Genomic DNA, 15,914 nt, shown 5'->3' on the forward strand with positions numbered 1-15,914 from the left:
AAAGGACATCTCTTTTCATCTGTGGTGATGTGCTCTTTTTATTTTTTTTGTCATCCCAGAGGACAGCGCGGGGGTTATCCTCACAAGATGCTAATGATGTGTTGCCTTCTGCGGGGATCAGTCATCAATCTGTGTACGAGCCGCCGTTTCCCGTCATTATTCCTTGAGGGCGGCAGTGATGAACAGAAGGAGGGGAGAGGGCGATTAGGCCTCTCAACCTTTACCCCACGGCTTGTCATCTCGTGTTAACATCATGGCTCCTTTTGAAGGTGAGGCTGCTTATCAATCACGCTGCAGCGCGAGACTTAATGGTAGTTCTCTCCATTCATCAGCTGACAGACTGATGCTATTATGATCTGAGCCTTTGAGAAGAGCTACTGAAAACAGTGAACACATATTAGCTGCATCTTTAACATCAAAGGGATCTTTCACTGGATAAATATATATGGTTTATTAACACTTTAATTGGTCCTTGTATGACTGTCAATTAATAGATAGGCCTTTATAATTTAATGTAAGATGCATCTTAACATTATCTGTTAATAAGAGACATGAGTGTTAATAATAGTATCACAAACCTTTAGGTTGTTTGATTATAGACCGTTTTAAGCAACTAATAAACAGCTTATAGAAAAAGAAATAGAAATGAACTAACTGAACCTATTATATCATTGTTAAACCTTTAGTAGCCTTTATTTGTTACTTCATTAAGATGAATACATACTTTATTGTGCATTTATGAGCAGTTAAAGACACAATTATTAACAGTTAGCCATGCTTTTTGAAGAAACTGGATCTAAACCAAGAACAATGCGTGCTTATGGTTAATAGATGCTTTATTATTTACCCTATACTAGTTAACTATACTTTTTGCACCAACCACATCAATGCCAGAGGCAAACCGCAGGATTGGCAAAAAATACATAAATTAATCAAATTGTGAGACGCAAAATCATTGATCTACAGTAAGAATGAGGACTTGCTATTATAATATTGTTCCTTTTGAGCCTCCCAGGTGACCAAATTTTTAATTAAAGATCATTTGATTTACTTAAATGTCTCCCAGGACACACACACACACACACACACACACACACACACACACACAAAATCACTGTCAGATGCTTGTAAATGCAAAGAAAGCCAGACAATTAGACAGATAAAGCACAAATGAATACAAATAACCGTGATAACATCAGTGCGTGACTAGGTCTAGCAGTTAGTGGCCACAGCTGTAATGACTCAGACCACCATGCAGGATAGGATATGTGTGGTTGCACAGAGTTGAACCAATAGCACACAGCAGTGGTTATGATGCTAGCGGTGATAAGATCACAATAAATTGTCATTCCTCAACTCTATCTTTCCTCATTTTCTGTCATTAAAAGACACGAAATGCCCCCAAAAAATAGCTTTAAAAAAGAAATACAATAAGAGACAATATTGCTTTTGTGGTATTATATAATTTTAAGTATCTTTTATAAATTGTTTTGCATGACATACCTTCATATATCATTCCAGTTAACAGCAGGGTAACATTGTAAAACTGTGTGACATTGACCTCTGCAGGATGACAAGAGTATAGCAGTGATTGTTGCACTGGGCGCTTTTTCCTCTTTCAGTTTTCTGCATTTGAAATGTCAAACCTTGCGTCACGGGCATGTGAACATTTATGTTTTGTGATTCGTATTGTTAGGAAAGGAAACAGAACCCCATGACTGTGGGGAGATTGTTAATTTCCATAATTGCTGAGTGTAAACATCAGAGACGTCATGGGCAGTAAAAAGAGTGCCATTAAACTGTCTTTGCTTGCATCATAAGACATATTAATATTACACAGATTGCCGACATGGCACCTGATGCTGGGATACATTAAATTGAGTTCATGCTGTTGATGCTGTTGATGAAAGTCTCTCCTATTGTTGTCAAATGGAACGTCTCCAAAACCTACATATCTCTCTCTTTTTTTTTTCTTTTTTTTTAAAAAGCCCTGAGCTCATTGATAATTGAACCTCTTCAATCACTACTACAGGCTGTTTTGATGATACAACAGGAAAGATGGTCAGTGGCACATAAACATGAAGTCACTTATTACACTCAAAGTTCGTTACTCGACATGTGCAACACTGGGCGTGATGATTGATGAACGATTGATTATCAGGAGTTGGTAAATATTTCAAATTTTAGTGCAGATTTAGTTTTTTCTGTTATCTTTTTCACATTCTTGTGTTTTATGAAAGTCAAAGCGTCTCTCACCATTTGAATTCAGCGGCGCTCTATTGACCGTAGCAGAGAAACACACTTCCCTCAGAATGTCGTCCGACCACCAAACACCAAACGGATGTTTTTTTTTAGGATTCAAAGAATGTGAAGTTCTCAACCTGTTTGGCGTGTGGGGGGACAATCGAGCTGTGTGGCATTTGAGGAATGCTGACTCACACTTCCTGTTTCCTGTCCATTCAGGAAGCAGCAGGGTTTAACCCCTGGCTGCCGCGGCCGTTCCACTTTCTTATCTTGAGGTTGAAAATTACTGTCCAGGATCCCCAGGGATGGTTATAGTTAAACGATCAAAAACAGTGTAATTTAGTAGAGGTCGGTAGCGTTTAAGGGCTTCCTGTAGGTTGCTGTTGTGTAACTTTTATTTTGTAAAGATAGTACTTTATCTTTTTGTCGTCAGCACTCCACGCTCTCACATTTTCCTCTACTTACTACCAACTGAAATTACATTTGAATCACTGTAACTGCATGCTTTATTATTACTATTATTAGTAGTATTTTATCCTTGTTTATAAATGTACCACTTCAAGTTCTTTATATCACCGTGTTTGTTTCTGTCATCGTCTGTCCCTATGTATTTTTATCTCCATTTCGATCATCTGTGAAGTCAGTACTGTTTTGATTTTTCACCCATAATTAAAAACAAATAGAAATTAAAATCCCAGACATTTATTTGGTCTTTTTAGGGTGATTTTGTGGTTACTATAATTGTATGGGCCATCGTGTCCCTCCTTATTCTCGCTTCATTCAGAGTGCCGACGTTAACTGTCAAGTGCTAATAAAATCTCTCTCCTTGTAAAGTTTTATGAGAAGCACATTAAGTGCATGATAGAGTAGTTCAGCTTCTCATTGAACCGATTTTCCGTTGACATCAAATACTCCATACTCATTATTTCAACAGCAATGCATAAAATTGGAACGACTGCAAATTTTGATTCAGAATGTGTCTAAAGAAACCAGCCGGAATTAAATATAAGAGCAAACCAAACTTATAAATAATGCAAATATTTTTATTTAGAAAAGCAATATGTATGCAAGTATAGATTCTCTCTCTCTAAAAAAAGCCCTTTACGTGTCCACTGAATGACTGAAGGAATTATTATTTTTTGAAAGTGCAAAGTATTGTGCATTGTAATCTCAGGCTGCTTGTTTCTGTACCATGCAAATGTTCAATCTGTCATTTTTACCTGTGCCGACTTCCTCCGGAGGCCTTTATACATCATGCATGTATTGTATTGGTTTTTCCATAGTCCTTTCAACCGTCATAGATCAGTCTCGATTGTGTGTCCTCGTACTCCGTGGCTGTATAGTCACTATGATAAAACTTTGTCATAAAAAGTTCTGAACATCACTTTAACATATTTGTTGGGCGCTCTTAGCTGCTGGAGAGAGAAGAAGCCATAAATAGCTTTTACATTCACTCAGTATAATGTAGGTATAAAAAAAAAAAAAAATTGTCCATTTGAAAAATTTTTAAAAAGAAAAATGTTCAGTTGGTCCTCGATCCATTCAAGTCTCACATCTCGCCGTCAGACATTTTGTCGTCTCTGGGTTGAAAAACAGTTCCCTTTTTTCTGCAATCACGGCTGCATCTCGTATTGTCCCTCTGTTGCGATAAAGAAGTCGTTGAGAGTGTTCTGCAGAAATTCAAACGTCGGCCGGTCATCAGGCCTCTGCCTCCAGCACATCATCATGATGTCATAGAGTTCCTCGGGGCAGCTGTCCGGACGCGGCATCCTGTACGACCTGTCCAGGCTCCTGATCACCTCTGGGTTGGTCATTCCTGATTATGAAGAAGAAAATACAGCCACTGTGAGTATAATGGATTTTTTTTTTTTATCATTGTTTTTGCTGCAAAGTAACATGTTTCTCTCGTACCTGGGTAGGGTATCCTTCCATAGGTGACTATCTCTGTGAGGAGAATCCCATACGACCATACATCCGATTTGATGCTGAATGTGCCAAAATTGATGGCCTCCGGAGCTGTCCATTTGATGGGAAATTTGGCACCTAATTATAAGAAAGATGGTGAGAAAAGCTGCAGGAAATGAAGTTCATCTGGGTGTGTGTGAACATCCGGGCGTGTGAGTGTGTGTGTGTCTATTCTTAAGTGAAGTGATATAACAATATTTACCCTGAGATGATAGCGATTTTACCATGCCATTTATATTTGTACTTTTCTTTGTTTTTTTTACTGGCATTTTATGTCAATGTGATTTAGCTGTAGGGTATTAAATTCACCGGATTAGCCAGAAACAGACATTCATCCATCGTCACTGTATATACAAAATGGTTTCTCAACTGACTTGCTCTAAAGATAACTACATCACAATATGATGATCTGTGTGGAGGTATGCAGAAACACACACACAGGCAGCACTGATCCAAATTCCATGCAACAGAATAAAGCTATACTGTAAGAACTGTAAATCAGTGCGGCCATTACAAACAACTCAATGCATATTACACAATTACATTTTGTGATCTAGCTGATCTTAAAACTGCACAGACAATATACAAAACACAAAATAATGATGTGTTTGAAATTAGCGAGGGCCGGTATGAACTTAGCGGAAATAGGTATATTTGAAAATTAATAAAAAGAGAAAGGATGATGGCAAAAAAAGGGATGTGTATCTGTCAAAGAGGGACATTTGTGAAAAAGTTGTGACAAGAAATAGAAAATATGTAGTTTTGTTTAAAAAATTAAACAGTAAACAAATATAAAACTTGCACGATCAATATTGTGTATGGTACGTTTGGACCTTTTTTTCTGTTTTGTTATCTCAAACCTATTAGCTAGCCTTTGAGAACATGTTATGTACTGAGGGTACGTATAATAAGCTAAAGCTGTAGCCTCTTCATTTAAATGTATTTATTTATTTTCCTTTTGATTGAATGTCTGATCTTTATTTATTTATTTATTCATTTATTTATTTATTTATTTCTATGTGCCTTCATTTTGTAAGAAATCAGTAACAAGGACTGAAATTATTGCAATAAATTATTGCTACATCATAAATTGTTGAAAATTCTGCATACTGTGAAAAAGATGTTATCCGCTGCTGTGCCTCTACAATATTACTAAGGAAAGTTCTTTGCATGCAAACTGCAGCATGTTGCCAGAACACTGGTTGAGACAAAGTGCATTTAACTGTAAGGACTGGAACGATGCATTCAGTGCCACCAGTGAGATCATGTCATCGGTGTAGTTTCTGGGAATTAGTTATTTTTTTCGCAACCTGGTGAGAGTTTATATGATATCATCAAAAACAACACATGGTGGATGGTTTGCGGGCTGATGGCAGTAATTTTAGACTATTATTCCAGGAAGTCTAGAGAAGTCGCTGAAACAGCATCAAAGTATTTCACATCAACGCCCCATTCTATCTGTTTCACTTTGTCAGCACTGACAACAAAGCTAACATGCTTTTAAGCTGTATATTTGGGGGGCTGCACCACTGGCAAATAACCCAGGGTCCTGTATTCCTAGGGTCCTATGTTCCTAGGTCTATAGATTCCTAGGTTCATTAGTTCCCAGGGTCCTATGTTCCTATGGTCATTAGTTCCCAGGGTGTTATGTTCCCAGTGTTACACGTTTTTAGGGTCCTATGTTCCTAGGGTTATAAGTTCCTAGGGTCATTAGTTCCCAGGGTCCTATGTTCCCATGGTTATAAGCTCCTAGGGTCCTAAGATCCGAGGGTCGTATACGTTTCAAGAGCATATGTTCTTCGGGTTTTAAGTTCCCAGGGCATTATATTCCCACAACCATATGTTCCAAGGAACATATTTCCCCCAGTTCAGTAACAGCCTGTTAATAGACATTCCAATTGTTTTGGGATCAAATAACCTTAGCCTTAGAGCTGGGGAACACAGGACCTTGGGAACATACCGGTGACTCCATTTGAATTGATTTATTATAAGTAAGTTTTTAAAATCCTGTCATTTATCATTCAGTGTGGGGAAACATTGCACATACTGCACCTTCTTGAGCCGTGTATTCTGTCTCGATGATCCTTGCCAGGCCAAAGTCTGCTATCTTGCAGTGCAGGGTTTCACTGACCAAAATGTTGGCTGCACGCACGTCTCGGTGGATGTAGTTCTTCCTCTCGATGTACGCCATGCCTTCAGCTACCTGCCACATAGGAAGGAAACGAGGGAATTATCAGATCAAATGTCGCTGTTGATTCATTAATTTATCCAAAGAAGTAAGACAGCACACTGACAGAACAATGAATCCAAAGAGTAAAGACTGTGTGCTGTGTGTGCCTGTTTGCTCTGGTCAATGTTTACGGTAGCCTCAGTTTTGCATATGCAATTGTGCAGTACGTGTGTATACCCTAGTTTATGTGTCAGATATTGGCAGCGAATTGGTGTTAACAGGATGTGCCAACTCTCAGGAAGTAAATGTGCTTTTTCTGGAGGGGCAAAAGAGTTCTGGGGGAGCTCACTGTGGATGGAAAATAGCATGACTTCCTGTCCGGATGTTAATAATTGACGTAGGGCGAGGCTTTTAAGCCAGACGAGCAAAAGCCCCACCACAGAAACCACAGAGCTACTGCTGACAGTTTCCATGTGTACTCACATCATGGCTGGTGTCAAAAGACATACTACAACAGACACTCAAAGCCTCACTGTAAAGCAGTTTGTGTGTATAAATAGACTTTGAGGTCAGGTAGAAAGACTGTTTTCATTTTTGTCAAAGGGATGCACAATTCATCGGATTAAATGTCAATGTCGTATTAGAATTAATGTTCAAAGTAACAAGCATTACGGAAGTGACGAACACAGTCATCTGTTTTTGATTGATATTCAGAGATAAAGCTTTCATTATTTTACTGAGAGGTGTTCAGATGAAAATGTCACACACAAGTCATGAACCTTCACAGAGATCATGTCGAAAACATTGCGATAAGGATTCAAAGTTTCCAACCTGTGCTGACATGTCAATCAGCTTGTTCAGCTTCAGCTTCTTTCCTTCGTCTGTTTTTAGAAAGTCCAGAAGACACCCTGCGAACGAGAACAGGAGAACTCTATCACCATGAGTAATGACGGATAACATTATAACAGGCGTATTGTTGTTTCGTGGAAACTTCCAACAACTTGTTACGCGGAAAGACATATGAGGCATTCTTTTGCTGGGTGAGGGTTGTGGGCTTAATTTGTGTGATGGCGCTGCAAAGTTCCAGCATTTATACACCATAATGCAAATATGACCAAATCTTCTGTTCATTTAATATCAATATACACCTCAATTAGGTTCTTTTGATAGCCATCTACAAGCGTTCTTACGGGCTGCTGGCATAAAAATTTTTAACCACTCCTCTTGACAGCGTCTGTGAAGTTAAACTACAGTCCACATGTTTTCGACCGGATTCAAGTCAGGACTTGGGAAGACCATTCCAATATCTCAGTTCTAGCCTGATAAAGCCACTCCTTAACCACTTTTGATGTGTGTTTTGGGATCATTGTTCTGTTGGATCACTCAACTACACACAAGACCACATCGTCTGGCTGATGATTTTAGGTTTTCCTGAAGAATTTGGAGATAATCCACCTTCTTCATTATTCCATTTACTTTCTTTAGAGCAGCAGATTCACTGGCAGCAAACCAGCCCCACGGCATAGCACAAGTTTTCCTCCAAAGTGCTTTTGTCCACATGATGAGCAGCAACCTTCAGTCGAGCTTTAAGGTGCCGCGTCTGGAGCGAGGGCTTCTTTCTTGCACGGCAGCCTCCAGCTCACGTTGATGCAAAACACACTTGACTGTGGACACTGTCACCTGTCTTCCAACAGCTTCTAATTCATTGCAGATTTGAGTTTTGGTGGTTTTTGGTTGACTCATGACCGTCCTGACCAATTTCCTCTCAGCAGCAGGAGATAGTTTGCGTTTCCTTCCTGATCATGGCAGTGACACAACTGTCCCATGCACTGCGTATGTACAAACAGTTGACACAGTGACTCTTGGGGCCTCTAACCGTTTTGAAATGGCTCCAAGTGGCTTTCCGGACATGTTCAAATCAATAATGTGATCTTTCAGATCAATGCTGAGCTCTTTAGACTTTCCCATTGTAGTGTTTGCGGCTGCGTCTAATGGGCGTATCAAACAAACCCTATTAAAATGGGCCCAGAAAAAAGTCACTAGCCGTTATCAATCATTAATACGCAGAAGAAGTTAAGAGGCCATGCTACACAGAAAAAATGAGAGCTGTAGAAATCATTGGAACATTTTCTTAACAAGTGTATGTAAACGTTTGACCGCATATATGCATATATACTTGTGAGTTGACCTATTATCAGCCCGGCCAATCGTGGGATCAGAGTTGAGCTTTTTTTCCACTGATCAAATCATTCTATTGGGGTTTTTTTGGCTCATAAAATAAATAATTTTGTACCGCGCAATCTGCAAAGTACCTCATAACTCGGATTATTGAATAATCATAATCATAATAGTGAAGTAAAAAGTAGATTACGTGCCCCCAGAATGTAGTCAAGTGGAGGTGTTAAGCAGCTGAAAGTGGAAAAGTTAACAGTTAACAGGAAATGGTTTGTTTGCCCACGTTTTTAAATTGCTTTGGAATCAATGTATAAACCGGATGATCAATGGAAAATTAACTTAACGGTTTTGATAATAGTCGATTAATAGTCATTTTCCAAGCAAAGATACCAAAGATTGTCTATCTGTAGCCTCTCAAATTTGAGGCCATTTTTCTCTTTTTCATATCACTGCAAATTCACTTATCATTTATATCGGACTGCTGGTTGGAAAACACATCACTTTTCTGTATCTGTCATGAAAACATTGATTAGTTGCAGCTCTGTTTTTAGCACAAATTATCGTCCCTCACTGTCGAGACTAGTCATCGAAAGTCTTCCTCTTTGTCATACCGTTGATCATGAACTCGGTGACAATGAGAATGGGCTCCTTGGTGACCACAGCGTGGAGGCGCACCAGTCGTTCGTGCTGCAGCTGCTTCATCAGGTTGGCCTCCGCGAGAAACGCCTCGGGCTCCATAGTTCCCTCCTTCAAGGTCTTGATGGCAACCTTCTGGGTGTTCTTGTAGTAACCTGCAGCAGGAATTAAAACAAGGTGCTTAATTCGATGTTATCTCCCATGCTGAGTTGTTCAACATGCCTCTGACGGGTTGAATTGCTTCTCTCACCCATCCACACTTCTCCAAACTGGCCGGCCCCCAGTTTCTTCACCATCTTCAGGGTCTCTCTGGGAATCTCCCATTCATCCTGGGCCCAAGGCTGCTGGGGTGCCTTTGGATTACAGGGGGCATACAGACGCTGACACAAACCGTCTGACGTACCTGCACCCAAACATGATGCGTGTGATTACAATCAACAATCATTTTTTCCTACTTTCTTTTCTGTTGTGATAAATTTAGTTGCCGAAATGGTACAGGTCTGATGAACCCGTGTTTCCTTTAATAATTCTCAAGACGCTCCTCTGTGTGTTGTGCGTTGGCAGCCATTCTAGAGATTCGGCCTTGTTATCTTGTGGTTTAGTCACAGGAGTGGAAAGACTATCACTCCTCTCACACAGGAAGTACAAAACGCTTCACAAGGGTCTAACTTCCCCCCCTTGAATTCAAAGTCAGAGCAGGCGGAGTTAAACTCACAGCAGTGAACCCAATCTGAATCCAAATCAACTCGTGGTTTATTTTCAGTTAGGAAACACTTCAAGACCTAAATACAGACCTTTTTGAATGATGAAGTTCTCAAAAATGACTTTGTAGGTCTTTCAAACGTGTTGTGTTTATTACTTACGAGTGTAGTATTTAACCAGCTCCTGTAGAGTCGCAAATGTGTTGGAAGGGGAGATGTAAAAGCCACCTTTGTCCAGACAGCGGATCTTGTAGTGTTTTACCAAATCTCCTTGTTCCGGGACATGATCTCTGACTGACAAAGAGTAGGAACCTGAGGGGAAGAAGATATAGATGACAAAGTTGCATGTAAAAAGTTGAAGTTGGACTTCTTTGCATTTGCATCAAGGGTGCAGCCCTGTCTCTACAATAAATTGTTGTCAGTTTTGGTTCCTGCAAACCACGTAAATGTATAAATTTGTACGTATCTGGCCAATATTTGCACGATTCACGTCAAAACACATTCAGGTTAAATGGGTATGAGCTGACTTTCATGTCAGGAGGAAGAGCAGATGTCGGTGGCGTGATAGCTACGTGAGATGGCTGCCGAGAAAGAAACTAATGTTCCTTTTTTTTTTTTTTTTAATGCCGTCATTTGATAGTGTAGCTGTAGAGAGGCAGGAAACTTCGATGAGAGAGTGAGTTGACATGCAGCTCAGTGGCTACAAGTCAGATTTGAACACGGGCAGCTTCGTTTGTGCGTGAGGCACCCGATTTACCAACTGAGCAACTAGGGTGCCCCGAGACAAACGCTCTGGATGGACTTTCAAACGTTCGAAAGCGCAAGAACGTAGGATATTTTTAATACGACATCGGGGCATTTTCAGACGTGTGTTGGTGGCCATGAAACCCAATATATATCTCACAAGACTTGAGGGGAATTTGCAGCTGTGTCTAACCCCAACCATAAGTTGGGGTTAGACACAGTAGAGTAAAGGTAGAGTAGAGTAAAGGTTCAGTGCTGTCACAACTTAAGAACTGACAATTGAGCATAAAGAAGCATAAAGTTGCAGCATAAACATACAGTTTCAACATATCCATGGTGTGCAGAAAACATGGTCAGCATTTATTCAGGGGATTGGGTTGGAATGGGCTCTCCTGAGATGTATTGGCACTACAATTCTGACATGGTGCACGATCGCAAAAAAAAGAGACTGATGGTCACCTGGTGAGGTCTCACTCTCTCGGACCAGAAAGGCACCCGGTTTATTTCCAGGGGCTAAAAGCAGTCGTTCAGTCTCTCTCCTACTCAAGTCCTTGTAAAACCACCTGCAGAGGAGAAACCCACAAGACACAATTCATGCAATCTTTTTTTTTTTTTTTAAACATGACTTAACAGTCCATTGAATGTTTTGGTAGTGGCTGAATTGTGTCAGTTGCGTTGTTTGATAACATGCATAAAATAGTTTCTTACTTTTCCACCTCCAGAGTATCTGCCCTGGCTACATAATTACACGGTATGAAGCCCTCCTGTCCAGTCAGCAGCGATTTAGCTACCCACCACTCTCCATTTCTGCAAACAGACAAACATGGCACACCATTCATATTTGTTCAAGTAAGAAGTTCAGTCTTATTATTGCGCTACTGCTGGATAGGTAATCTGGGGACTAGGGAGGCTACTTACTCTTGTAAAACCTTGAGTCTGTCCCCCTTTTTGAAGGGCAGATCACTGTCGTTGGTGGCTGTAAAGTCATGAAGTGCCACAAATAGGATGTCGTCTAAGAACAAGTAGAGCAAAGACATATTTTAAAAGCAAATACCAACAGAATGTCATACTTTTTTTTCTGCTACGCTGAACATTAAAGCTAATATAGCGCAGGAATATCGCACAATCACGCAGTTTTACAAGTACAGCGTTACAAAAGCTGCTCTTCTCAAAGGAAGGGGGATTTCTGTAGTTTTCATACTGTCTGAGACTGTCTTTCGCTAATGATCTCATCTTGTCCCCAGAAGAGAACAGAGGAAATCCAGCTGAGATTTCAATCACTAAATGTGGCCTCCTGTCACTGCCACTAATGTCTCTTCGCTCAGCAGCAGTCGCCTGCATAGACACAGGCCCGTTATTTTTAGGAGAAATCTTGCTGCATGTGGTGCGGTTAGTGATTACCGTTATCTGTATAGGTGTTTCCACTTCGTGCCTGAAGAAACAGAAACATTTATTCTTATAAAATGTGTAACAACGCAACATTTTTTAAGTTAGTGTAGATTAATTTTGCATTTAGTTTGACCCTTGGTCTACTCACTATGTGGTTTGATGAGAGATGAGAGTTGTTCTTTCCTTTGTAGCCTGTGTCATCTTTTACTTCTTTCTGACCACTGCAAGCGCAGCCCATCCTGCGTGTATAATGGAAATGTTCTTCAGTAACACTGCATCCTACTAACAGGATTTCAACAGTGAAAATGGCTCAGGACGTGCTGCAGTATGCCGTGCAGTTAATTTTACATTATCAAATCCAACCACCCGTGCTTAGTTCCTGCTCAGGGCCTCAGATAGTTGCAGCAAGTTCATTTTCTGCGCTCTTACCTGATAAAGCAGATGAGCTTTACTGAAGTGTGTGTTAGTCTCCTCTCCTCCCACTGCAGGGCCCGCCAGTCTGTGAGTTCATGCCCGGTGCTGAGAAAAATGAATTAAACTCGCTAAAAAAAATGTGCTAAATCATCAGTGGAGTCTCTTTTTTGGTTACGAGCACACATACAATGAATTGGGTCTAATAAAGAGGAAGTGGAAAATGTGCTCTCATCTTTATATAGCAGCATTTGCATGAACTTTTTAAGACGCAAGCTATAAGGAATTAAAAAACACAGAAAAATGAAGTGCTAAAAATAGCTAAAAAAGAAGCAGAAATTCATAGTGAGCACTTTAGTCAGTGTGAAAGCAACGCTTTTCAGTGATAAAGCCCTCATGAATACTGAATCTGAACCTGTTCGAAGAGACAGTTTAGGGTGTTGAGAATAGTTGTAAGAGCCAGTTTACAACTATTCTCACAGATGAATTGATTAATGTTTATTGCGGAAGTTGAAGTTCATGGTTGTAAATGCAAATCATAATGTCAACACAGTAACAATGTCCTACACAACCTAAACCTCAGGGTGTAGGAGGCTTGGACTCAGTGGTGGAATTAACTGATTGCATTTACTCATGAACTGTACTTACGAACAATTTAGTTTACTTTACTTTAGTATTTCCATTTTCCGCTACTTTATTCTTCCATCTCTACACTACATTATGGCGGCAAATGTTGTACTCTTTAATCACTACACTTTTTTGATAACTCTAGTTACTAGTTTGGAGGTTTCATGATGCATCACAGCCAAAGTAGTGCGTTTTTCAATCAATTAATTTAACTGGCCATCAGATAAAGAACACAGATTCTGAAAAATGCTGAATAAATACATACATGTTAATATATGTAAAGACTTTCACACTAGTACTCTTCATAAGGGTAACTTTTGCTTTTAAGTAATATATTTTAAAACGACATCTTTATATTTACTCAAATTATTTTTTGGTGCTTTTTACAACACTGTCTGGACTTCATACTTCAGTCACACATTATTTGCAATGTTTTTGCAACAAAAATACAAATATATATTTATATATATATATATATATATATATATATATATATATATATATATTTATGTACTATAAGGTCATTTCAAGCTCACTCAGCCTGTCTGATGTAAGTATATTTAAATATGTGTCAATGCAACTGTGGCGGTAATATTTTACGTGGGTGTCACATAGCTGTTGAGCAACGTCAAACTTTCTTTAATCATAATTTATATTTAAATGCAGCTTTACAAGCTCAGTTGTGCGTCCCGTATCTGTTTAAATGCGGAGAAACTGATTATTTAAAGCAAAATTTAAATGCATTAAATGTATTTTCATGTGTAATGTCATGTTACCGGGTCTGTGTCTTTTATGTAAACGGATGTTTTGGTCACGAAATGATTGCTGTAAATATTCTGTTACTATCATCATAAACTATGGGCATTTACAGCATGTCAACAAACTGTTATCTCGTTCGGCTTATTGCTTTTAAAACATTTCAATAGATGACTCTGAATTTGTACCATCCTATTATTACACCTCTGATAGCAGTCTGTGGTGTGAGACAAACATACAGCAGATAAATACCTTGCACTTGTCCCCCAGCTTGTGTCCTCAAAGGTCTTCTCGAAGCAAAATGTCTTCAGTTTCCTTATTGAAAGCCAAATGTGCGTCAGTGTGTCACTGTCACTCGCTCATTTTGTCTCTGAATGTCTCTCTCCCTCTCTCTTTTCTTTCTCTCTCTCTCTCTCTCTCTCTCTCTCTCTCTCTCTCTCTCTCTCTCTCTCTCTCTCTCTCCCTCTCACAGTGAAGACCAGTGCCTCCCATTGGGGGGCCACAGTGAGTTTACAGTAAATAGATAACAGTTTGTCTATTTACATTTTTTTCCGGTAAATCTCTTTGTTGCCTCTGTGGCTGGCAAAACCCCACAAAGATCAGCTCACCTGCTGGCTAAACTTTCAGGTTCAATTAAATGTGTCGGTCTTTAGTCACAACCGAGGTCAGCTTGATCAGTCAAACAGTGTTTGGTTGTATTTCAACATGTGTGGGTGGACAGTCCATCATGTGTGTTAATATTTAACAGTAGATTACTCTTTAAATTGTAAATGTTTTCGCCTATCAGATGACATCTGCAGTGGAAAAGTAGCAGTACTGTGCAGTATGTGTGATAAATGTTTAGTATAGGTGTGGTGGAGCGCTGGGTGCTCATATGCAAAAGAGAGAGTGTGGTTTCCATGACATATTTCTCAGTTCCTCTGGCGGTTTAAGCCCCTCTCAGTCTTGTCAACAGTCTGTGCAACTCAGCATACTGTGGTACATGTTTACAGTAAAACAGTACAGATTGTTGCCACAAGATGGACCGGTGAAAACCCTCTGATTGAGAAAAGGCTGTTGGAGCATCTGCACACATGGCTCGAGAACTGGAGAATGTCTCTCATACAACTGTGCAAAGTCAAATGTCACAATGAATCTTTAAAAAATGGCAAAATCTTCTAATAGTAAACAGTTTCATGTCTACAAAATCCTACGTTTTCTCCTTAAATATATTTGAAGGTGCATTTTTTTGCAAAAGGATGCTGCCTTTACTTCTGTATCCTTCTCTGCTTGCAACAGTCCTTCATTTCCTGATGACAAGAAACAGGATAACAATATAAGTTGGATAATATAAAGTTACACATTCTGTTTTGATCCTATACCAAGTAATACAGCACCCGGAGTCACCAAAATTGACATGGATGGCCTACTTTTTCATATTAAACACGCAGTATGTCATTTCGGATGCGAGGGGTCTCTTTATCAAAAACAAAAACAAAGATGTGCGTAGTGTGGCATCATAGGATTTGTTGTCTTCATGGTTAAAACAACCACCACTGCTGATAAAAATCTATGTGGCATGACTCAGGCAGAAATGTTGACTGATGAACTAATACATTAAAGTCTCGCTTAGTCTCTGACAAACTTCCTTGTTCTCTGTCTCTTTCCTGGAAGTTATGGTGAAAGGCCTCCTAATGAAACACGCCATTACCTTGAATTAGAATTAGAGTTACTCTAAGTTTGACACTTTGGGAACATTGAGGATGACGTAAATATATAGTACACAAGTCATTTCTAGACAGTTTAATGCAGAAGTGTTACATATTGTGGCCCAATTGGTCTGAGCATTAAGCGGAAATGTTTAGTTTTTATGCTTCTTCTGCTTTCTGGTATTCATCCAAATCCTGGTCCCCCAGTTACATGTAGCACACCATCAGATTTTAAGAATACATCTGGTCTGCATATCATACATGTAAATGCTCGCAGTCTGCTTTCTAACATGAAAATGGATATGCTGAAAATTTGGATTGAGTCGACTGGTGCAGATGTAATTGTCATTTCTGAGACCTGGCTTTCTTTGGACAAAGATGTAGCAATTAAGGGTTTTAACATTTTTC

The 15,914-nt window shown here is 39.5% G+C and overlaps 1 protein-coding gene across 1 annotated transcript; it reads right to left on the minus strand.

Annotated features, from left to right (window-relative positions):
• Positions 1 to 3,266: 3,266 nt before the first annotated feature.
• On the minus strand, positions 3,267 to 14,190 carry blk (BLK proto-oncogene, Src family tyrosine kinase). Its single transcript, XM_030406284.1, has 14 exons — positions 14,071 to 14,190; positions 12,454 to 12,543; positions 12,173 to 12,263; positions 12,037 to 12,067; positions 11,554 to 11,647; positions 11,344 to 11,442; positions 11,095 to 11,198; positions 10,054 to 10,203; positions 9,441 to 9,593; positions 9,166 to 9,345; positions 7,211 to 7,287; positions 6,262 to 6,412; positions 4,156 to 4,287; positions 3,267 to 4,060 (listed from the first exon to the last, which is right to left on the minus strand). Exons 3-14 carry the CDS (start codon positions 12,260 to 12,262, stop codon positions 3,858 to 3,860), a joined length of 1,464 nt encoding a protein of 487 aa, XP_030262144.1. The 5' UTR covers position 12,263; positions 12,454 to 12,543; positions 14,071 to 14,190; the 3' UTR covers positions 3,267 to 3,857.
• Between the last annotated feature and the right edge of the window lie 1,724 nt (positions 14,191 to 15,914).

Source organism: Sparus aurata, chromosome 22 (assembly GCF_900880675.1).
Source record: "Sparus aurata chromosome 22, fSpaAur1.1, whole genome shotgun sequence".
Taxonomy (NCBI): domain Eukaryota; kingdom Metazoa; phylum Chordata; class Actinopteri; order Spariformes; family Sparidae; genus Sparus; species Sparus aurata.